Source organism: Palaemon carinicauda, chromosome 19 (genome assembly GCF_036898095.1).
Source record: "Palaemon carinicauda isolate YSFRI2023 chromosome 19, ASM3689809v2, whole genome shotgun sequence".
NCBI lineage: Eukaryota > Metazoa > Arthropoda > Malacostraca > Decapoda > Palaemonidae > Palaemon > Palaemon carinicauda.
This window is the reverse complement of record NC_090743.1, coordinates 9,303,091-9,328,433: the sequence shown is the minus strand read 5'-3', so window position 1 is coordinate 9,328,433 and position 25,343 is coordinate 9,303,091. Positions and strand designations below refer to the sequence as shown.

General features: G+C 43.6%; 1 protein-coding gene and 1 long non-coding RNA gene across 6 annotated transcripts in view; one reads left to right on the top strand and one right to left on the bottom strand.

The window, feature by feature from the left end:
- Positions 1-6,826, top strand: part of LOC137658436 (uncharacterized) — a 70,912-nt gene extending 64,086 nt beyond the window's left edge. Inside the window, exon 3 of the long non-coding RNA XR_011047329.1 lies at positions 6,687-6,826. This is a non-coding gene — a long non-coding RNA (uncharacterized lncRNA). The remainder of the gene's footprint in view (positions 1-6,686) is intronic.
- The window catches only part of LOC137658434 (phospholipid phosphatase 5), a 276,559-nt gene that overhangs the window by 13,720 nt on the left and 237,496 nt on the right, over positions 1-25,343 (bottom strand). For 4 of the 5 annotated variants that reach the window (XM_068393143.1, XM_068393141.1, XM_068393142.1 and 1 more), the window contains one exon: positions 20,730-23,469. In XM_068393143.1, coding sequence (XP_068249244.1) covers positions 21,089-23,469 — 2,381 coding nt within the window. In that variant the 3' untranslated portion in view covers positions 20,730-21,088. Of the gene's footprint in view, positions 1-6,678; positions 6,847-7,600; positions 7,751-17,919; positions 18,068-20,729; positions 23,470-25,343 lie in introns of those variants that run through there. The other variant, XM_068393145.1, reaches the window with a different exon arrangement.

The window sequence follows — 25,343 nt, the reverse complement described above, 5'->3', positions numbered from 1 at the left end:
GCTGAAAAATTATCCCAGACACTCAATACTCTTGCATCGGAAAATGCTGGAGAGTTAAGGGGTTTTGAGATACCTTGTACACCAGAGGTTCAACAACTCTGGAAGGTATGCTGCCCTGGCATTAAGGGTTGTTTCCAAGCTGAAACTTGAGAACAACGTGGCTAAAGTTTATCTTGGATTTGTGTATGTTCACTCTAGAGCCTGTTGTAGCATCACAGCAGATGGTATAACTACTTCGGCCCCTCTCACAGGACCATAAGCTCTGGATCTAGGGCAAAGGTTACGGGGAAGTCTAGGATGTAAGTAAGAGTGACTGACCTCTCCTTTTCCTTTCAATCTTCCTCTCTTAGGGTACAGCATCAATAGCCTAGCCTACTGGAACTGGATCTTGGTGCTGGTAAGCCCCACTCAGTGTTGCTGTTCTATACTTAAGTATATTACTGTATAGTTGTGAGAACATACACAAATCCATGATAAACTTTAGCCACGTTGTTCTCAAGTTTCAGCTTGAGAACAACCCTTAATGCCAGGGCAGCATACCTTCGATTGTTGCTGAACCTCTGGTGTACAAGGTGTCTCAAAACCCCTTAACTCTCCAGCATTTTCCAATGCAAGAGTATTGAGCGTCCGGGATAATTTTTCAGCCAGTTGAATTGGGACTTCCTCCCATCTAAGGATAAGTCTCCTATATGTAAGAGAAAAGGGTTGGTATATTAATTGTGTGGGAACAAATCACAAATTTGGAGGTACTGTAATTTGTATTTTTCCTTTACGACACAACCTGAGTCCCTTATTCTTACTTGCCCGCCAGCACCAACACAGTGTAATTTGCGGCTACAATTAAAGCGAGTTGTCTGTGAGCAAGCAGGGAAACGGTTACCTCCCAGCTACTGAGCCGGTCGGTTGTTTATACCTAGTTAAATTTTTTAACTGCAATAATTCAGCTTGCACTATTATCATTCTCCCATGTAAAGGACTCAGGTTTGCATAATTAAGGAAAAAGACAGATTTTTTACACTTCAATTCAATCAACAGAGTAAATAAAATCTGCAGAGATGACTGTACTTGCACTTCTCTCCCCAGAACGCCTGCGAGTCTGATACTGGAGAGAAGTACACTGGAAGCTTCCGGTTAAAGGATGTCGCAAACAGAACTATCATCGGCGAACCCTACAAAGTCAAAATTTTGTTGGCTATCTGTTTAATTTAAAGACCATTCAGTACCAACTATGCGAGTCCTCCGGCTCAGATTGTCCGCCAGCATGTTCTTGCCGGGATGAAGTGAGCTGTTATAGTAACTGCTCTTCTGTCCATCTGAGGATTTCTACTGCTAGTTAGCAAAGGAGCTGAGAAAAAGTACCTCTTTGTTTGTTTATGTGAGCTACCACCGTAGTGTTGTCGCTCATCAGCACTACATGGTGCTCTGGGAGCAGCTGATGGAAATGTTTGAGCCAGAAAAAGAGGCTTTCATTTCAAGGAGATTTGATGAAGCACCGCTTTTCAGATTCAGACCAAAGCCCAGATGCCGTCATATGTAATAGATGAGCTCCCCACACTTTTTTTAGATGCGTCTGTGAAGAACATTAAATCTGGGGGAGGAGAAAGAGGTCTACTCCCTTGAGCAGGTTGGTGTCTTAACACCCACCAGCTCAGGTCTCTCATCTGTTCGATTCCCACTGGCACTTGAATGTCCGGTAGGTTTGTGTGCTGAGACCAAAAGGTTTTCAGCGGCCACTTTAGTAACCGAATGTGGAGACGGTCGTGAGTTACTAACTTCTCAAGATAAGTGTCCTTACAGCTTCTGCCATCAATGTGATGGTATCTCATCTCTCCTTAGGAAGTCCTGGGCTTCCTCTTTCAATCTCTTTGCTCTGTCATCTAACGGGAAAATTTTGCCTAGTGTGGTCTCGGTTGCAGTTGAGACCTCTTGCGATTTATTAAGATCTATCTCCAGATCCTGACAAAAAGCCAGAAGTTCTTCTCAATGGAGGAGAAGGGACTCCCTCGAGTCTGCCAGAATCAGCCAATCAACTAGCTAACGAAGAAGACAAATACCGTCCACGTGTGCCCAAGTGGACACTGGTATAATGACTTGTGAACACCTGAAGTCCTGTGGACGGGCCAAAACACAGCACTTTGAATTGGTATAATCTATTTGTGTAATATAAAGCGCAGATACTTTCTTGATGATGGATGGATTGGGGTCTGGAAGTATGCGTCTTTCAGGTCCGAGATCATGAAGTCGTACAGTCTGACAGCCTGTCTGACGTCTGTGCCATCTCCATTTTAAACAGAGTCTGTAGGACAACCTCATTCAGGGCCGAGAGGTCTATAACTGGTCTCCAGCCCCCAGGCACCTTTTCTACAAGAAATAAGAGACTGTAAAAGCATTGGGACCCTTCCGGGACCTCCTGTTAAGCGCCCTTCTTTATCATGGTCTCTACTTTGGCCCGTAGGTCCTGGTCCTTTGCCGATCTCTTGGCATAGGACCTCGTCACAGTTGGAGCCAGTGAAGGGACGATGTACCCCTATGGAAGTTGACCAAGAGTTGGCTCCATAGTCCAGCCATCTGCTCATTAGGCATTCCCCCACCGGTGGACTGGTAGAAAGATTACGTTCCTTACAGTGGTTGTTCTAGCCTGGATTTCTTTCCTTTCTTTTTGCATCCTCTGTGATGAAAGGGAGGCTTCGAGTTCTGTCCTTTTCTCTTAGGTGGGGCTCTGTTTCTGGCTGCTTTGGAGAAGGTAGTTTCTGTCTTGGAGGAGCCTGCTGGTAAGAGCGAGAGGAGACAACCTGTTGGAGGAGTGTGTCTTGGCTCACCCTTCTTCATTGGTGTGTTAAGCTCTAAATGTCCTCCCCGTCAAACAGGGTGGGTCCATCTCTTGAATCTTGAGACAACTGCATTGGTTAACCATGTTATTGTTAAGAATTCAAGTGTCCTCACACCGGAAAGAAGGAAAGAGAGAAAAAAAAAAAGCCTCCCTCCCTCCTCTTAGGAGTGGAGAAGTCCTCGTTCTTGATAGGATAGTCGACCGTGCCTAACAAATAGTCCAACCATGAAGCAGATTGCAAGGTGTATTTTGCAACCTGCTCCATGTTAGCATCATCCGCAGCAGAAAACTGGTCAGGAAGAATTTTCAGTTTGTCCAAAGGCGTCTGAGTCGATATGATCGCTGGATTCAGTGGTAGTGGGGAAAGAACATCTCCCACCACCTCATAGTACTTCCTCTGCCGTAACGCTTGGAACTGGGGGAAGGCTGCTATGCCCAGGTCTTATGTTACTGGCTGAGACAGAAGACTGTTCCCCTTGAATCTGACGTTCATCCATAAAACACCAGTTCTTGGTTAGTCTTTTCACATCTTTCCTCTCTCTTGGTTGAATATCAAATTCATCCAAAAGAGAGGATTCCTCTCCCCTAATTAGATTCCGTTGGTTTAGAACCCCCGGAAACAACTTGAAGAGGGGTGTCCTTTGATTGAGATGAAGGATTGCTCTGGCCCTCCATCCTTCCAGGTTTCCAGCTCTCAGTGCGAGAGTCAGGGCGAAGGTTAGAGGATTCCAACCTTCAGGGAGAAGCAACCTCACTTTCCCTAACCGTCTTCACGGCCATGACCCAAGTCACTGCCGCCCTCTCCCAGTTTGGATCTGTGATCTTCGGATCTTTAACCTTAAGGTAATCCTCATACCTTGAGACTCTCTGGGTAACAGGAGGTGGAGGATTGGTTAAACCTCCCTGTGCTTATAAGGTTCCGATCACACCGGCCAAGTTGTGGGGGAGGGGTGCGGAGGACGCCTCGACCTTCTCCCAGGTGAGCTCTCACTGGGTGAATGATTGCAAGATGAACGATCTTGACAAGAGACTGGTTGGTAAGACAATCTAGTACGCTTGCTAACCTCAATCCTTTCCCTAACTCTAGGATAACGATTGCTAGAGTGCTCAGGATCTTCGTTCACTTCATGAGAATCATGTTTCCTCGCTTCCAGCGGGTAAGCTCTCCAGTCCTTCTCGCTGGAAGGAAAGACACGCGACAATGCATGGAGCCACACAGCCTTCAGTGGCGAAACGAGACCCTCTCCGAGAGCGTCCAAGAGGGGGCTCTCTTGCTCACCAGGCACGGTGCCTTCCTTACACTAAGGGGCGAGGAATGATGGGGCTAAGAGCTTGCGCTACTGCAGCGAGCCAGGTGTGAACTCTGGTGAGTTACCTGTCTAACCGACCTCATGAGACACTTGTCTCGGGAAGCGCTGATCTCTTCGCCGTGCCCACAATGACGAAGAGAAGGGGCCGATGGAAGCCGCCTCGCTGTGCCCACAATGACGAAGAGGAGGGGCCGATGGAAGCCGCCTCCCTCCCTCGTCATCCAGCTCCAAAAAGCTGTGTTCTGATGAGCTGGAGCATGGGATGGGAAAATCCAATACCTTTCGGTGGAAACCTCGTGGAGAAGACCACTCGGGGAAAATCTTATATCTTTCCTCTTGCAAGAAGCGTAAGAAATTATCCTCACCTTATCCTCACCTTTCCTCCACGATAGCGCATCACCTCGCGGACGAGGGATCTGCCGCTCAGGGGGGAGGGACGAAGAAGATCTCTCTTCTCGCAAACGAGAGAATCGATCAACTCCTAACGATGGCGCATCACCTCTCGGATAAGGGAGTTACCGCTCAGAAAGGTGTGTTGCATCGTCCTTCCTTGGAAGGTCAGACTGCGCAACACTGGAAGGTGAACCATTACAGTCCTCCAAGATGCTTCTCCTCTTTTCGGGCAAACACAGCAAAAGAATCAGTGCCCTGAACAACCTCTGAAATGAAGCCGAAGCTTGTTCCCGAGACCTGACTATCTCGTGACAAGTCACTCCGAGGAATACTTGTCTTAATTGCTCGTGTCCTCCTGCCGAAGCAGGGCATATGTTGGGGAGAGCAGAAGAGGATGCAGCAAACAATTGTGCACACACACACACCCAACCGCTGGACCTCCTGTAGCTACAACTTTGACGGAGGACCCGTCAACCCGAAGGAGGGTCACAGAAGACGATCAGCGTCATAGGAGAAAGACTCCACCTCGGAGGGCTCTCTCACTGCCTCTAGGGAAGGCAATAGGAGGAGACCCCGCAAGAGGTTGTCCTCGGCGTTACGAGGGCACCACTCGTACTCGAGGGTTCCCCTGAGAATTAGAATGGAGAGATTAAGCCAGAGGAGAAAGAAGACAGGTATTCTTCCCTTTTGAGGCTGACCTCAAAGGGGAAGAATACCTTTTATACTTTTTTTTTCTTCAGCCTACCAAACCTCAACCACTGGGAGGGCTAAAACTCCCGACACACGTACTAAGGAGAGACTATGCGCAAGTGACCTCAACACGAAGGACAAAGACCGTGAGGATGTCTCCTTGAAGGACATCAAGGTGCCGCATCGGCGGCGCCCTTCCAAACCCGGAAAAACCAGGAGGAATTATCCAGACACCAAGATAATGCAGGCATCAGTGGAGATGATCTATGCAAAGCAAAAGATAAGGTGATCTTATGAAACATATGTCCAAATCCAAACCAAAATAATGCTTGATAGTTATGTCATTGCAGATTTGTACGGCATGTTGTTCATGGCTGATGCTTCCTAGCCTCGAAGAGTCAGAAGTTCAAGGCAGAAAGTTTCTGGGATTAGATATCATCAAATGGGAAGTCTGTACTGCTAAAATATCTTCGACTCCGACCAGAAGTAACATGCAATTTAACAAATTATGCCAGGCAATCATTTAGTACAAGAGGTACAGGACTGGTTAGTACTTCTGCAGTCTTGGAAGAATGTCAGCATTCATTTCTGCTGGGTCCCTGCCCACATTTGGGTGGATGGAAATGAAAGAGTAAATATGGCAGCTAAGGAAGCTTCAAGGCTACTTAATCTATCCCGCATAAGTATTCCTTACAAAGACCTCAAAAGCAAGATATATTTTTACTGCAAGTATAAGTGGCAGGCTTGGCCTGAACTGACCACCAATACGAAATCTAAACAAATCCACCCTTCAGTGGATAAATGGTCATCTTGTAATTCTACAAGTAGGAGGGATGATATAATTTTAACTAGACTGTGTACTGGCTATACACATGCAAGCTACAACTATTTAATGAAGAGTGGTGAAAAGAGACAGGCCCCTTTATAACACCTGTCAAGTTACATAGATATCAAACATATTTTAGTCGATTGTCCTGTTTTAATTCTTAGGAGGAGGACACATTTTCTCCAGGACAAACCTTTAGGAGATATACTGGGGGACAATTGTAATACTTTGAACTTGAAAAAAATTTATTGAGTAAAGGTTTATATCATGAGCTTTAAATAGAGGGCAAACATGCTAATACTCTTTCAGTAACGACACCTGGTGATAAGTTGTAGATAATTCCAAGGGGGGGAGGCCATAAAAATCCAGCAGGAACTTTTCCTTTCCAAAAGCATATGAACTTTAGGAAAGATTAATTGAAATAATGGTTAGAATAATGTGATATACAGTAGGTATACAGTATATAAAAATTGGGTAAGATTCATTGAAATATTTGTGTTATTTGTAAGGATCATTTCCTATGCTGATACACAATGACTGATGTTGTAGCAGTGTTGTGAAATACATATTTTATGCAATACTGCAATAACTTAAAACTTATTTTGTATATAATTCAATACATTTCTTACCTTGCCAGTGATGATGATAATCACTAGTACGAGAGAGAGCAATCATCAAGGCGCATATAACCGGTGTTATTCCAACAACAAATTTCCAACCTTGACTGCGCTGCCCACCGAACACACTTAATTTTCCACACAACCATAAGCTCAGGAATCCCAAACTGCAAAATGAAACTATCAAAAAGTCTTTAATAATTTTTTCAGGAGTGGAAATATAATAGAAGATATGCTCAATGTGCTATTGTATCACAAATAAAATTCTAGAAGAAAATTTTTCATATACGTACTAAACTGTGCTGAATGAGTAAAATTATTGAAAAAAAAATATGCATCATGAGGTACACTTGGGGTATGTTTATATAGTGTATTAAAGTATAAATGTCCTAATTATTCGGCTTTGCTGTTCATTTTTAAGTGAGTTAGTATAAATACAGATCAGAGCATTTATAGTACTGATCTATTATATTGAAAATTTTATTTTAATAAAAAAAGCTTTTATAAATTTTTTAAATTTTCATTGTCCTAACATAATCTACATAATTCTTTCTCCTTTTGCTTTGCCTTCTGAGGGTCGGATCATGACATTTAGAAGGATAAGAGTACTGTACTTGTAGCATAAGGATAAGAGTACTGTACTTGTAGCATACAAGATTTTCAAACTATTTGCAACAATTTCTACCAATGTTTAATATTAACCCTAAAGTAAAAGGACTAGCATCCCTGCAAAAATATATGCTAATCTTGTGCTAAACAAAAGTTTTATGGTGATTAAAACTGGGAGGTTTTCAATACAATTAATTTATAAATACTTGAAACACTTTATGTTAGAAATAACTTGTTTGTACCCAACAGTATTACTACTACAAAAAAATTACTAAATTAATTTAATTTCTATGAGAAAATCTACAAATCTAATGCACTAACTTACATGATGAATGCCCACTAGGGAAACTTTTACGCCCTTCTTCAATTGCATCTGCTTCACCAGTGCACAAAGAACCAATATCAGCAGCATCTCCTAAGTCCCCATGATGACCATCAGGGAAGCATCGATAGAAGAAATCTGGACGTGGTCGACCTAAGGATTAAAGCCAGCCATATTAATATGCACCAATAATGACACACAAAATTTAAACTTTTCTTTACTGTAAACATGAAAAATTTAAACTAAAAATATTGGAAAAATAAAGTAACTTGAGAGTAAATGTGTCGTGTATATAATGTACAGTATTGTTGTGTAAGATTGAATGGTTCATTACGGCTAAAACGGTCATTCAGAATCTACAGCACCTTAGTAATGATTAGATTTATGAATTTAGGCCAGTGACCAGCCACAGGAACAGCTCTACCATAGCAAAGATATCAAAGAAATTAATTAATTAATTCAAGAAAAGATAAAAACGGTTTTCTTTAAACTTTAAATTTAATCATATCATTACACTATATAAATGTATTTACTTGTATTTAAAATTTGTAGATCCCAAATAGATATCTACAAAACAGACAGATCAATGACTATTCCCTCCAAGATAACATTATGGGTCTAATCCAAATGACCAATGAATAATAGTTAAGATGACTTGAACCCTATGGCTGGTATTAAAAGGAAAAAGGCCAAAGTTCAGTCTAATTCCTATTTTTTTATATTTCAAGATTTTATCAGAGAGAGGAGAGGAACATTACTCGAGCCCTTTCCTTAGATTATTGGAATTGATGAGTCTGAAAGTGGTACTTATACAAAAAAGTAAATCAAACATCAAATACCAGTAACTTGGCCAGATTGTCTAGCAGCTTTCTGCTTCTCTGTTAGCCACACTGTGAAAGGTAAAAATCCCTGGTTTCAAGTCCAATATACAGTATTCTGAAAAGATGTGTGCCAGAACATCGGCTGGACAAACCCAGCCCCCAATGTTGAAGAGTATGCTTCCCTATATTCTCTCAAACAAATTTTGAGTTATCCATCTGAAATTAGTTCTACTCATAAGTTTAAGAGTCATTTGAGCTTCTCTAACAACCTGATATTGTGGAGAACAATAGTGCTGTTAGATAATTCAGAGAAATACAGTTTCAAATTATTGGTCACTTTAATAGGTTTTGTGGTTGATGTCACTAATTTATATTATGTTAATAAGAGGGAACAAATTTATCACTCAATTACTTATTTCATGCCAAACCAGTCTTGATGAAGTCTTAGAATTAATGAAAATGTACAGTATATAATAGAACCAAAACTTTATCACGGCTCTTATGTAAAATTGACATTGCAAAACTATAGCATGCATTATGAATAAATTTTTACACCAAAAAGAAGCACTAGTTTTAGTGTTTAAAATACTTCCAAGTTATCTTCTTTAGAGTATCACATGTCTTCTTCCATCAAGGATCTGCATGTCTACTTAGTTTGCCCCTTTTGTCCTGGGAAGAGAGGTTTCAATTCCCTTTAGAGTAAGTACTGATAAGTATTTGGGGGCTATCTGGCATAATGATTGCCCGAGTTATTGACACCAAACAAATAAAATAAGACTAACAGAAGTAATAAAGTCGTAAATAAAATGGGTAAAAAAAAGGGGGGTTTTGACCAAGAAGAAACCTATTTCTGGGGAGGTCTTTTGTAATTCCTAAGGATTTTCATGTAAAGGCTAGAACAGGGAATTTAATTGGATATGATATACTGTACCAATGAAATAATAGTCTTCCCTGCTCTAGGCCCACTGTATTAACCTGCAAGGGGTTCAGCTCTATTGTACCCATCACATGTTGCCCAGGAAGAACAATTATTAATACTGAAGACAATGCTTATCCAGGTGTTTCTTTCTTATCCGGCAGCCGTCTTTTCCATTCACGAGAATGTCCCAGTTTTTACCCACACAGCATCTCCCCAAAAATAGGTTTTCTTGTCAAAATGACAAATTCATAGATAATTTGTATTTTTCCTAATGATACAAACCTTTAGCTATTTATTAGAGGTATTATTTTCAGCAAAGCTGAAAGGACAAGCCATTATAATTTTAAAGAGGGTTAACTCCCCATTCCACTAGTTAGCGGGGGTAGGGGGGTAGCTTGTTACCGCTCCCAGTCACACACCTGTGCTTTAGCTAAATTTGCTTGGACTTCAAGGGAGATAGGGCTGAATGGTAAGTTTGTATAAATAGCTAAAGGTTTGTATTGTTAGGAAAAATACAAATTATCTACGAATTTGTCATTTGTTCCGTAACTGGAACACAAACCTACACTATTTATTATGGGTGACTCACCAATCAGGAGGGTGGACGTCCCTGTCAAACTAGCTTTTTGGCTACCCGGGGCCTCCTCATTTTGAATAGGTTTGTACCAAAAATGAGTCTCTACACCTCGTTAAACCTTGCTACACAAGGTCCGCAACCTATGCAAGCTGCGTGTTGAGATATTTAGTAGTGTGACTGTCCAGGTGAAAGTTATTCAAAGTCTTTGTAAGAAAAACTGTTTTAACCAAGACTTTCCTAATACCACCTTGCCAGGGTATGGGGATGCAACAGTATTAACTTAATATTAGGTACACAAAGAAGCATGGTTTACCTGTAGTGGTTTGAGGTCAGCTTGTGCAAAGAACTCAGGATGCTGCTTTTCCCAAGAGAGTGGAGGATGAAGACAAGAATAAGAGCCAGTCAACCCTTTTCATTCATGCAGACTAAAACGGGTTAACAGTGCCCTCAACCTTCTGCTTGAGGTATTATACTAGCTGTTGTGCAGCCACCACAGGGCCAATAGAGAATGTATCAAACCTCCTGTGGGTCACGTCTTGCAGGTAGTGAGCTGTGAACGTATTTTGCAGTTAACACAACCCAGCCACTAGAACCTGTGTCACTGAGAAGTTTCTCTTGAAGGTCAAGGATGTAGCTTCGCTCGACATTTTGAGCTCTGGGGTGACGTGGAGGAGGGTCTGGATTCAGGGCATGGTCTATGACCTTGCGAATCCAAGCAGAGATGCTGTTCTTGGTGACCTTCCTCTTGTTCCTCAAGGCACTCAAAATAAATGAGGAATATTACCCTTACTAGGAGAAATTGTTACTTATGCTTCTCCCTGAGGATGAGTAAAGGCCTTCTCCCCTTTCACAAGAGGAACTGAAAGCGACATAGCAGATCAAGAATTACTGGAAGAAAAGAATGAGCTAAAAGTTTCTTTGTAATCACAGCTGAAATCGAGGTGTTATTCTTAGCTGCCTTCTACTTGGTGAACTCCATCCACTACAGAGGTTTATCAAAAGGGGATAACTGCAAACAGTCATGCCACTGGCAAAAAGCCCAAAGGTGACAAGGACCAAACGCAGGTTTAGACATTTAAACCTTTCACATGTCTTACAGGCTTTACCTACACAAAACCATAAATAATTGCAATTCATCTATTCTGAGATGGAAAAAAAAGAAAAAATTACTATAATAGTCAAATTTATTAGACAGTAAAATGGAGTTTTTATGATAAAACAAAGTTTTATGAATACTTACCTGGCAGTTATATATATATAGCTGATATCTCTAAATCGGCAGAATTTTTCAAAACGAGGCAACCGCCTTGTGGTGGTTGGGAGGTAGGTGGTAACACCCGTCACAGGGTGGTCCAAGGAATCATTCCCATGTCTAAGACTTCAGTTCATCTATGCTCGACCTGTCTCCTGAGGGGAGGTGGGTGGGCCTTAGAATATATATATAACTGCCAGGTAAGTATTCATAAAACTTTGTTTTATCATAAAAACTCCATTTTTATGAATAGTACTTACCTGGCAGTTATATATATATAGCTGATTCACACATTTGGAGGGAAACAGACAGTAAACATCGTTGGGGAAACAACAAAAGAGTTGTAGGAGATAAAAACACCTTGATTCCTTGCCTGCTAAGGTAGCTGATTCAAAGGTACAGCCTTTAGAGTGGCTTTCCCTTAGGAGTTATCCAGGAGTAAGCCTGCAAAGCTGCAAAAAACTTAATCGAGTCTGTCAAAGGGATAAGACCAACAACTTGACTAGACTTCAGAAACTACCTTCGCCCCATATAATAAAAACTGCAACCTTACTCAAACTAACCACCTAACCCTGCAACATAGACATAAACTATCTATCTAGACTGAGGGAACCGCACCACAAGACGAAGTCCACAGACCATCATAAAAACACAAACCCTCATACATGCATATAAACCAAGGTTGAGTGGGGTTATTAACTCCTTTGCCTAATACAGAAACCGCAGCTATGTATGGGCCCAAGGTATAGCACTTGCCAAAGTCTACTCTCACCTCTCTAAGTTAATGAGAAGCGAAGACAGAGTTGCTCCTCCAGAAAATAGCATCCATGAATAGCCTAACTAACATATATTCCTGATATGCCAGAGAGGTAGCAATGGCTCTCACTTCGTGAGCCCGTAATTTCAACAGGGCGAAGTGTTCCTCCTCACATAAGAGGTGGGCTTTCCTAATTTTCTCCCTCAGGAAAAAGGACAAAGCATACTTAGACGGGTTTTGGCGGACCTTTCACTGAACACCAAAACAAGTTGGATGCACAGCTCACGTTCATAGTGTGAGCCAAAAAAAAAAAAACTTGAGGGACCTAACTGAGCAGAGGAGTCTTTCCTTCTCTCGACCCACTAGGTTCGTGAGGTTAATGACATCAAACGTCATAGGACAGAGTTACAAAGGGTTCTCGCTCTTTACGAGAAAGATGAACCTTAAGCCACAAACTGCCCTATCCTAACTGAAGTTCACCCTCTTCCCAATCGCCTGGACTTTGCTGACCTCTTGGCACTCGCTAGAGTCATAAGGGAGAGGGTTTTCTTTGCTACAACCCGAAGAGAGGCTAGCGAGATAGGTTCAAATTTCTTGGAGCACAGAAACTTAAACACCACATCCAGGTTTAAGAGTACCTATTACGTCGTCTGAAAAGACCCAATGAGGTCCTGCAAACCTTGATTTTGGGACAACTCTAGGCCTCTATGCCTAAAGATGGCGGAGAGCATACTGCTGTATCCATTGATGGTAGATACAGCCAGCTTAGCATCCTGTCTGAGGTACAAGAAGAAGTCTGCAATCTGGCTCAGAAAGGTAGTGGATGAGAAAACCTGTGCCGCCTGCACCAAGCTCTAAAGGTCTCCCACCTAGATCGGTAGACTCTTTGTGAAGAGATCCTCCTTGCTCTGGCGATAGATTTCGTCGCTTGTGCCGAAAAGCCTCGAGATCTGACAAGCTTCTAGTCAGTCTGAAGGAAGTCAGTTGAGAGCAAGGGGGGTAAGATGATACCTCTCGAAGTGGGGCTGTTTGAGAAGATCTGGACTTGCCGAAGTCTTCTTGGGAGGTCCATCAACATGCCCATCACTTCCGAAAACCATTCCCTAGCAGGCCAGAATGGAGCCGCTATGATCATTCGCCCCGAATCGAGGAGAGCGAATTTCCTGAAGACCAAATTGATGATCTCGAACGGGGGCAACGCAAACATGTCCACCCCTGTCCAATCCATCAGGAAGGAGTCCACTGCCAGAACTTCCTCATCTGGGACTAGGGAGCAGCAGTAGGGGGTCCTCTTCTTCCAGTTGGAGGCAAAAAGGTCTGATACAGGTCTGCCCCACAACATCCAGAGACTGACAGACTTGCAGGTTGAGAGACCATTCTGAGGGAAAAACAAGTCTCTTCCTGCTGAGCATGTTTATCCCGATGATTCTTGCCCTAGAACAAACCTCCTTTCTAGATCCAATAAATCAGAACGAAGGCGTCTTTGATCTCGACACACGATTCGACTAGTGTCATCACGAAGTCCTAGATTCTCATGTTCAAAGTCATGCCCCATGCTAGAACTTTGACATCGAGCGTCCTGAAAGACGAGGCGCCAATCGTCCCGTAAGACGTGGCGCCGATAGTCCTGTAAGACGTGGTGCCAAAAGTCCTGTAAGACGTGGAGCCGAGAGGTTAACAGAGCGAGACGCTGAACGTTCTAAAAGACAAGGTGCTGAGCGTCCTGGTGTCAGAAGAGACCCTTCTTGCTGACATGAAGACCTAATTATTCGATAGGCTCAACATTATCTAAAAATCAAGATACAGGGACGCTCTGATTTCTCCAGAGAGCAGCATTCCGCTACATAAAGCAAAAGTTACGTGAACATGAGAGGGGCGGAGCTGAGATCAAAACACACGCCCGAAACTGACCCATTCTTCCTTGTAAACAAACCCCAGATAAAGTTTGATTGCATAGCCTGCCACTTAGACTCCTCTCTAGAACTGGGAGAGAGAATCGTTGTAGCTAAAAACTAAAGGAGGTTTCCCTATAAAAGGAAAAAGTAATCCTCCTTCAGAAGAAGTACTGACCAAAGGTCTGCTCCCCTCTTCTCCAAAGATTTTGATGTCTCCGTGGAGGACTTTGACTTCTGAACGAAAGTGTAAAGAGCATTTACGTCCAGGACCGGACAAAAGACTCCCTCTCCCAAAAGAGAGACATTGAAGTTGCAAAGTCGGTTAGGCAGAAAAGTCTTATCGGAGTAACTAACAAAGGAGGATTCACTAGGAAAAAGATTTCGCATCCATCCCAGAAAAAACACGGACCAAAGGTCTGCTCCTCTCTCCCAGGCTCGCCAGAAGTAGCAAAGTCTGGATCCTACTGTTGTTAGTCATCAAAGGTTTCTGTTTTAAGAAACAAAAATTAATATATTCTTAAAGCTCCATTAATGACCACGTGAAAACTCAGAGGGTGGGGAACATGGAGCAACAGAACTTAGGATCCTCTCCTTCTGTTAACCTCAAACAATTCAACAGGAGAAAAGTGATCACTAAAGTCATCCTTGACAGAGAGCTTATAAGACGTGTCGTCGCCCTGAAAGGACAAGGCGGCGATCGTCCTATCATCCTGAAAGACGAGGCTGCCCTCGTCCCGAAAGACGAGGCTGCCCTCGTCCCGAAAGACGAGGCTGCCCACGTCCCGAAAGACGAGGCTGCCCACGTCCCGAAAGACGAGGCTGCCCTCGTCCCGAAAGACGAGGCTGCACTCGCTCCGAAAGACGAGGCTGCACTCGCCCCGAAAGATGAGGCTGCACTCGCCCCGAAAGACGAGGCTGCACTCGCCCCGAAAGACGAGGCTGCCCTGAAAGACGAGGCTGCACTCGCCCTGAAAGACGAGGCTGCATTCGTCCTGAAAGACGAGGCTGCATTCGCCGTGAAAGACGAGGCTGCATTCGTCCTGAAAGACGAGGCTGCATAAGTCCTGAAAGACGAGGCAGCATTAGTCCTGAAAGACGAGGCTGCATTAGCCCTGAAAGACGAGGCTGCATTCGTCCTGAAAGACGAGGCAGCATTCGCCCTGAAAGACGAGGCTGCATTCGTCCTAAAAGACGAGGCAGCATTCGCCCTGAAAGACGAGGCTGCATTAGTCCTAAAAGACGAGGCAGCATTCGCCCTGAAAGACGAGGCTGCATTAGTCCTGAAAGACGAGGCAGCATTCGCTCTGAAAGACGAGGCTGCATTCGCCCTGAAAGACGAGGCCCCTGAAAGACGAGGCTGCATTCGTCCTGAAAGACGAGGCTGCATTCGTCCTGAAAGACGAGGCTGCATTCGTCCTGAAAGACGAGGCTGCATTCGTCCTGAAAGACGAGGCTGCATTCGTCCTGAAAGACGAGGCTGCATTCGTCCTGAAAGACGAGGCAGCATTCGCCCTGAAAGACGAGGCTGCATTCGTCCTGAAAGACGAGGCAGCATTCGCCCTGAAAGACGAGGCTGCATTAGTCCTGAAAGACGAGGCAGCATTCGTCCTGAAAGACGAGGCAGCATTCGCCCTGAAAGACGAGGCAGCATTCGCCCTGAAAGACGAGGCAGCATTCGCCCTGAAAGACGAGGCTGCATTCGCTCTGAAAGACGAGGCTGCATTCGTCCTGAAAGACGAGGCTGCATTCGTCCTGAAAGACGAGGAGGCATTCGCCCTGAAAAACGAGGCTGCATTCGTCCTGACTTGAAAGACTTAGCGCCGAGCGTTAAGGTAAAATGATATTCACTATGCCGCTTGGCGTGTTCGGTTCCGACCAGAGGGTTCATAAGGCCTACTGGCGCTCTGGGACAAAAACCGAGTCAATGATGGTTTGTAAGCATTGATATTAGCAGAGAATATCTATGACTTAAGAATTGCCATTAAAATCAAAAGTGATGCAATGCAAAATTCTAAAAGCAGTGTAAGAATCTTAACGTTCAACGCTCTTTGCTTTACCATGGCAAGGGCGAGCATTCTGGGAACGTTAACAGGAACGCTCGCGAGGGCGTTTGCTCGTGAGCTAACGCCTCTCGTTTCCTTTCGCCGATCGACGTTCCTTCTCCCATGGGCCGGGGAGCTTGGAAGAGGTCTAAGGCTAGGAAAACAACGTCCCTGTGCTGAAAGAATCCAATGCCTAATTTAGCACTGAAAACTTGCACTATTAAACTCTTACACAAAAAACCATAATTAGTCCTGCCCGTTGTGAGAGAACTTATTCTTCTGCCACGGGCTTGAATGAGAAAGCAAAATCGTCTCTAGTACTTGCTATATAAACTGTAACAAAATATTTTTTATAGAATATAAAACTGACATTTCCATAATAAAATAAATTTTCAAACATACTTACCCGGCGGTCACAAAAAGAAAAAACCACCGGGCAAGAGTTGAGAATAAAAATAGATGTTGAAGACACTCACCCGGTAGTTACATATAACCACCGGTAAAATTAAATGTCATAAATACCTACCCGGCAGTTACATACAAACGCCGGGAAAGTTATACGTTAAAGATTAAAATGAACAGAAAAAAGGGAAAACAAATGTAATCCACAATTAATTCAAAGGGAATTCAAAAACAAGCGAGTTGTAATGATAAAAAGAACAGATATAGCAATAACGTATCTATATATATAAATGTAAACAATAGGAACATATAAATGAAAAAGCTACTAAAACTAGAATTTCCATATAAATTAGTTGTTGTTGGAGAATAATAGCCAACACTTTAATTCCCATATCGAAAAGAACGCTACCAAGGCATGTTGGGACTGCACCGATAGTAACGAGTAACAGCGCAAATTAACCATACGCTAGTTCTATTTAATTTATGAAATTAGATCGATGATTTAAAGAACGAACACCAAATGGACAAACATTTCTTTAAAAATTTTACATTAAAAGTTAAAAGACTTATATAAGTGGAATTCCTCCCATTCTTTGCATAAAACAAATAAAGAGAATTGCAAGACATACATGAAGATTACATCACACGACTGTGACGTCATAGAGTTGCCTGAACGTATTTCCGTCATCAGGATTAAAAACTTCGCAACTAAAATATAGTGCACAAACAAAACCTCTGCATACAAACTGTGAGGATCAACCGACACTTTCGGTAACCTCATGGTGCATACATCACTCGCACAAACACGAAAATTAAGTTATCACTCATGATAAACAAAGTAAATAATAATAATAAAACACGATTGCCAAAACCCTAAATCAGTGTACTTCACCAAACGAAGTCCAAAAAAGCGAAGAAGGGAAAATGATTCGAAAAACTCTCAATGGTGGACCGACGATGTTTTCGATCCAGCCGGCAGAGATGAACTGAAGTCTTAGACATGGGAATGATTCCTTGGACCACCCTGTGACGGGTGCTACCACCTACCTCCCAACCACCACAAGGCGGTTGACTCGTTTTGAAAAATTCTGCCAATTTAGAGATATCAGCTATATATATATAACTGCCAGGTAAGTACTATTCATAAAAAGTACAGTACTGGTATGTACATATTGAGTACAGCCCAAGTAAAGTTTTAATGGCTGTTCAAGCTTTGCTGAAGCCATACTCTTATTGAAGGATGATGGTTTGTATTTATGTAGGCATAAACAGTAATCAAATAAGTGCTCACACCAAAATTGATCCAATACACTTTAAATTGAAAATTAATTTTATAGATAGAAAATTACAAAACAACAGAAATAAGTAAAATTTACTCTGCAAATTAAGTAAATATAATTTGTAGCAGACAAAGCATAAAGTTAGCATATAAACTAACATAAGCAAACTATGGAACACTAGCAAACCTATCTTTGAAGTATATGGCTTTTTGTTTGTTAATTAGCGTGCACACACTGACACCAATATGACAAAAACTTGGGAAAAAAATATAAAAGGAAGGGAGTAAATTCAAAAGTAATACTATAATGAAGAAAAAAGCACTAATAGTTATGCAAAAAGAGTAAAGTTAGATAAACCAATCAATCTACTTACTTACCAACAATAAGCTTTATGAGATTTGTAATAACTCCGTTCAGTCCTAAAGCCAGTGACAATGATAGGAGAGACTGACAGAACTCTGTTTTATCCCTCTTCTTTATAAAGTATAAAAACATCACAGATGTCGGGACTGCAAACACAAGAGGCTGCCAAAAGTAAAAAAAACATGAAAATCCAAAAATGGTACAGAAGTTTAAGTTCTACATATATTATCCTAACAGACAGTTTAATAGAAACAAGATGACAAGTTTTCAAAGTAATTGCTATTTTTCATAACTAAGTAAATCAGACAATGGATAGGTTAAGTAAAATTTGGAAATCAAATTGACTGAAATTACATATAAAAATCACACTATATATAACTTTATTGAGATTGATTTTACTGTACGGACATGAGTCCTGGTATGACAATGAAACCATCTCCAACAGATTTAGTAAATTTGAGAACAAAGCCCTCAGAAGGATATTGGGAGTTATAAATGGCAGGACAGGATTAGAAATGAAACTGGAAGAGAGATTACTCGAGTGCAATATGTGGATGAGATCATAGTGAAGGGTAGGTGTAGATGGTTTGAGCATGCTCTTTACACTCCCTAAGAGGGACTGGTTCACCAAACATTTAACTGGGCTCCACAGGGCACTAGATGAGTTGGAAGATCCAGACCTACATGGCTGAGGATTATGGAGCGTGAAGTAGATGATGAATGTAGAAGTATTGAATTAAAAGCTCAAGATAGAGACTACTTGCAAAATCTAACCAAGTCCCTTTGCGTCAATAGGAATAAGAAGAGATGATGATGATACAAAACCAAGTCCTTTAATAGGCGTATGATTTCAGTGAAGCTGGAACTTGGCTGTTGAAAATTTTTAATGAGTTGTTGGTACTGTAGTTACTGGCAGATAGTGGGGAAGCCCTGCTCCAACCCACTTACCAGTTCATCAATTAGCAATTTTGACCTTCATTGACTACATCGCCATCAAAGACACTAATTCCCAAATACTTTGATAAGAAATGCAAAAAATTGAAGTATCCAGTACTTCAGTCAGTGTGAACGTCCAGTCACGCCAATGGCTGAAACCACAGTGGTTTGTCAGTGAGCAAGCAGGGGGGAGGTGCATCCCGCTACTGGCCAGTAACTACCAGCTGACTGCTTATACCTTGCTATTAAATTTTAACAGTCGTGTACTCTAGCTTCACTGTTATTTTCTACTATATAAAGGACTGTGAAGAATTTTCTTCACAGTTTATTTTTATGCAAACTGTGCTCAACGTAGTTTAGTTGCCTCTAAGATGCTGAAAGTGATTGTTGCACTTTTCTATTATTGATCAAGAAGTCATGGTAGGGGAAGTTTGAATAATGGTTCTTCCATAAGTGAGTGACTCGAGATATATATTCTTTGTATTCATTATTTTACAAATCAAGTATTTATTTACTTTTAATTTTATCTCTACTAAAACTCGAGTCTGCTAGTCTAAGAGGTATACTTGTCTACCCATGTAACCCCAATGTGCTGATTACCTTTCAACAGGTTAAATTTTGATTTGCATGCCATATATTTAGGGTTAGTATTATGTATGTTCCCCTGGAGTTGCAAGATGGCTCCTTGTTTTGCAAATAAATACTACATAAAATTCATCAGCCACAAGTCTTTCAAGCCTGTCCTAAATTAGAGATGGGATCTCGAGACTCCAAGCCTATGCACCTCGATGTGCTGCTGTTGGGGAGAAGGAAGCTGGAGGATTGTAACCTGGTATCGTCCTCATTAACCTAGTTGCCACGCTAGTGTAAAGGCGGGTCAATTCCCTATCGTGAGTTGACTTAGTACTCTTAGCTCACCCACTACCAGCCTGACCCTTAAACAGCTATCAACGGCTCCAGTGACAGCAAGGGACAAAGTTAAGGAGTCTCGAGAGATCGGCGATGTTGATGAGGAAGCAGCAACCCAAGTTGGAAGGCAGATTGAGGCTAGGGGCAAAACTGGAAAAGGGCACCAACTTCACTTTAGTGCAATACTAAGGCAGATCTCAAGACTGCCATTCTCTGGATACGGGCGCCAAAGGACCTAATTATGTGGTACTCAAATCAATAACTATTCCCCTTTAAATAAGTTTTCAATTTGTTTTAAGCAGGGTTTCATTCACAATCTGGCATTACAATTTTTGGGTTGCGTGGAACTTAATGTAATTTTGTCTTATATTTGTTAAGTCTTGGGTCACTGACCACGCATTTTGACCCAACAGTACTGCTTATTTCAAGGTAAGATTATTGGAAATAAGATTTGATTTGATATTTTCATACTGTTTATTTGTGTTGCAAATTGTATATAATATTTCTTCATTTATTAATTTTTTGTCATTTGAATAAGCAGTTATTAATTTGTCGTGGTTTTTCATCTTTGCTGTAATATGTTATTTTCCTTAGTAAAATAAATTTTTGAATATACTTACCCGATGATCATGTAGCTGTCAACTCTGTTGCCCGACAGAAAATTCTAAGGTCGGGATACGCCAGCGATCGCTATACAGGTGGGGGTGTACACAACAGCGCCATCTGCCGAGTAGGTACTCAGGTACTTCTTGTCAACAAGAACTCAATTTTCTCCTCGGTCCACTGGTTCTCTATGGGGAGGAAGGGAGGGTCCTTAAATTCATGATCATCGGGTAAGTATATTCAAAAATTTATTTTACTAAGGAAAATAACATTTTTCAATATTAATCTTACCCGATGATCATGTAGCTGATTCACACCCAGGGGGTGGGTGGAGACCAGCATACATGTTAACATTAGAAGCTAAGTATCGCGTATTTCATTTTAGCAGTTATTCAAAATAACAAACATAAAATAAATAAGTACCTGGTAAGGAAGTCGACTTGAACCATTACTCTGCCTTTTTAAGTACGTCTTCCTTACTGAGCCTAGCGATCCTCTTAGGATGCTGAGCGACTCCTAGGTGCTGAAGTATGAAGGGCTGCAACCCATACTAAAGGACCTCATCACAACCTCTAATCTAGGCGCTTCTCAAGAAAGAATTTGACCACCCGCCAAATCAACCAGGATGCGGAAGGCTTCTTAGCCTTCCGTACAACCCAAAAAACAACAATAAAAGCATTTCAAGAGAAAGATTAAAAAAGGTTATGGGATTATGGGAATGTAGTGGTTGAGCCCTCACCTACTACTGCACTCGCTGCTACGAATGGTCCCAGGGTGTAGCAGTTCTCGTAAAGAGACTGGACATCTTTGAGGTAAAATGATGCGAACACTGACTTGCTTCTCCAATAGGTTGCATCCATAACACTGCAGAGAACGGTTCTGTTTGAAGGCCACTGAAGTAGCGACAGCTCTCACTTCATGTGTCCTTACCTTCAGCAAAGCAAGGTCTTCTTCCTTCAGATGAGAATGGGCCTCTCTAATCAAAAGCCTGATGTAATAAGAAACTGCGTTCTTAGACATCGGTAAAACAGGTTTCTTGATAGAACACCATAAAGCTTCTGATTGTCCTCGCAATGGCTTTGTACGTCTTAAATAGTACTTAAGAGCTCTTACTGGGCAAAGTACTCTCTCTAGTTCGTTCCCCACCAAGTTGGACAGGCTTGGGATCTCGAACGACTTGGGCCAAGGACGAGAAGGAAGCTCGTTTTTAGCCAAAAAACCAAGCTGCAAGGAACATGTAGCCGTTTCAGATGTAAAACCTATGTTCCTGCTGAAGGCGTGAATCTCACTGACTCTTTTAGCTGTTGCTAAGCAAACGAGGAAAAGAGTCTTTAATGTGAGATCCTTAAAAGAGGCTGATTGAAGCGGTTCGAACCTTGCTGACATCAGGAACCTTAAAACCACGTCTAGGTTCCAGCCTGGTGTGGTCAACCGACGCTCCTTTGAGGTCTCAAAAGACTTAAGGAGGTCCTGTAGATCTTTGTTGGTGGAAAGATCTAAGCCTCTGTGGCGGAAGACCGCTGCCAACATGCTTCTGTAACCTTTGATCGTAGGAGCTGATAGGGATCTTACATTCCTTAGATGTAAAAGGAAGTCAGCTATCTGCTTTACAGAGGTACTGGTTGAGGAAACTGCATTCGCCTTGCACCAGCTTCGGAAGACTTCCCATTTTGACTGATAGACCCTGAGAGTGGATGTCCTCCTTGCTCTGGCAATCGCTCTGGCTGCCTCCTTCGAAAAGCCTCTAGCTCTTGAGAGTCTTTCGATAGTCTGAAGGCAGTCAGACGAAGAGCGTGGAGGCTTGGGTGTACCTTCTTTACGTGCGGCTGACGCAGAAGGTCCACTCTTAGAGGAAGAGTCCTGGGAACGTCCACTAGCCATTGCAGTACCTCGGTGAACCATTCTCTCGCGGGCCAGAGGGGAGCAACCAACGTCAACCGTGTCCCTTCGTGAGAGGCGAACTTCTGTAGTACCCTGTTGACAATCTTGAACGGAGGGAACGCATACAGGTCTAGATGGGACCAATCCAGAAGAAAGGCATCCACGTGAACTGCTGCTGGGTCTGGAATCGGAGAACAATACATCGGGAGCCTCTTGGTCATCGAGGTAGCGAATAGATCTATGGTGGGCTGACCCCACAGGGCCCATAGTCTGCTGCAAACATTCTTGTGAAGGGTCCACTCTGTGGGGATGACCTGACCCTTCCGGCTGAGGCGATCTGCCATGACATTCATGTCGCCCTGAATGAACCTCGTTACCAGCGAAATCTTTCGATCTTTTGACCAAGTGAGGAGGTCCCTTGCGATCTCGAACAACTTCCTCGAATGAGTCCCTCCTTGCTTGGAGATGTACGCCAAGGCTGTGGTGTTGTCGGAGTTCACCTCCACCACCTTGCTTAGATGGAGGGACTTGAAGTTTATCAAGGCCAGATGAACTGCCAATAGCTCCTTGCAGTTGATGTGAAGTGTTCTTTGCTCCTGATTCCACGTGCCCGAGCATTCCTGTCCATCCAGTGTCGCACCCCAGCCCGTGTCCGATGCGTCCGAGAAGAGACGGTGGTCGGGGGTCTGAACAGCCAATGGTAGACCTTCCTTGAGAAGAATGCTGTTCTTCCACCACGTCAGTGTAGACCTCATCTCTTCGGAAATAGGCACAGAGACTGCCTCTAGCGTCATGTCCTTTCTCCAGTGAGCAGCTAGATGATACTGAAGGGGGCGGAGGTGGAGTCTCCCTAACTCGATGAACTGGGCCAGCGATGAAAGTGTCCCTGTTAGACTCATCCACTGCCTGACTGAACATCGGTTCCTTCTCAGCATGCTCTGGATGCATTCTAGGGCTTGACTGATCCTGGGGGCCGACGGAAAAGCCCGAAAAGCTCGACTCTGAATCTCCATACCTAGATAGACAATGGTTTGGGAAGGGACGAGTTGGGACTTCTCTATATTGACCAGGAGACCCAATTCCTTGGTCATATCCATAGTCCATCTGAGATTCTCCAGACAGCGACGACTTGACGAAGCTCTTAAAAGCCAGTCGTCCAAATAGAGGGAGGCTCTGATGTCTGCCAAGTGAAGGAATTTGGCCACATTCCTCATCAGTTTGGTAAACACAAGAGGTGCCGTGCTTAGGCCAAAGCACAGGGCTTGGAACTGGTACACGACCTTTCCAAAGACGAACCTTAGGAAAGGTTGGGAGTCTGGATGGACGGGGACATGAAAGTATGCGTCTTTCAGGTCTAACGAGACCATCCAGTCTTCCTTCCTGACCGCTGCTAGGACCGACTTCGTCGTCTCCATTGTGAACGTCTGCTTGGTGACAAAAGCATTGAGAGCATTGACGTCCAGCACCGGTCTCCAACCTCCTGTCTTCTTCGCTACCAGGAAGAGACGGTTGTAGAAGCCCGGGGATTGATGGTCCCGGACTATGACTACCGCTCCCTTTTGTAGCAAGAGCGACACCTCTTGATGCAAAGCTAGCCTCTTGTTCTTCTCCTTGTAGTTGGGAGAGAGGTTGATGGGAGAAGTTGCTAGAGGGGGACTGCGGCAGAACGGAATCCTGTACCCCTCCCTTAGCAACTTCACAGACTGAGCGTCTGCACCTCTGTTCTCCCAAGCTTGCCAGAAGTTCTTGAGCCTGGCTCCCACTGCTGTCTGGAGAGGTAGGCAGTCAGATTCTGCCTTTTGAGGACTTGGAACCCTTCTTCGATTTGCCACGATGACTGTCGGCACGGGTACCTCCTCTGCTGGAGGTTCTGCCACGAAAGGGCGGGATGAACCTAGACACTGGTGTGTCCATCCTAGGCCTAGGCACGGAAGGTAAAGCTTTGGCCTTACGTGCGGAGGACGCCACCAGGTCATGGGTATCCTTCTGGATCAACGAGGCAGCCATCCCCTTGATCAGCTCTTCCGGAAAGAGACACTTGGAAAGCGGAGCAAACAACAACTCCGACTTCTGGCAAGGAGTGATCCCAGCCGACAAGAAGGAGCAAAGATGTTCTCTCTTCTTAAGCACTCCCGACACGTACGAAGCCGCAAGTTCACCGGACCCATCCCGAATGGCTTTGTCCATGCTAGACATGATAAGCATGGCAGAGTCCTTATCCGAAGGGGAAGTCTTTCTGCTTAACGCTCCCAAACACCAATCGAGGAAGTTGAAGATCTCAAAAGCACGAAAGACTCCCTTCAACAGATGATCCATGTCAGAAAAGGACCAGCAAATCTTAGATCGTCTCATAGCCAGCCTGCGGGGAGAGTCAACCAGACTTGAGAAGTCGCCCTGGGCAGAGGCAGGAACTCCCAAGCCGGGTTCCTCTCCCGTGGCATACCAGACGCTAGATTTGGAAGCAAGCTTGGTAGGCGGAAAGATGAAAACAGACTTTCCCAGCTGCTTCTTGGACTGCAACCACTCTCCCATAACCCTCAAAGCTCTCTTGGATGAGCGTGCGAGTACAAGTTTGGTGAAGGCAGGAGCTGCTGACTGCATGCCCAGAGCAAACTCGGAGGGAGGAGAGCGAGGGGTTGCAGACACAAACTGTTCCGGATACAAGTCCCTGAACAAGGCAAGGACTTTCCGAAAGTCTAAGGAGGGAGGCGTAGACTTGGGTTCTTCTAAGTCGGAGTGCGGATCGTCCAAATGCGCAGCTTCGTCATCAGATACTCCATCATCCGAAAGCTGAGGAGGAAGTGGCAAAGGTGGAGCAGAAAGCTGAACGGCTGAATCCGGCAGCACGGGTGCATGCGTAGCTGCTGCGGATCCAACATCATGCCGCTGCTGGTCAGTCTGCGAGCTGGCAACAACAAAAGCAGAGTGCTGGTGCGTGGGAGGGACTGCCGTGGGTTGCGGAGCATGCCGCATGGGTTGCGGAGCATGCCGCATTGTGTCAAAACACGGCAGCTCGACAGCACCTTCCCACTGCTGATGCGGTAGCTCACGCATGTCAACGGAGGGTGCAGCATGAACATGCGTCTGGCAGGGTGGACTGCGCATCGGT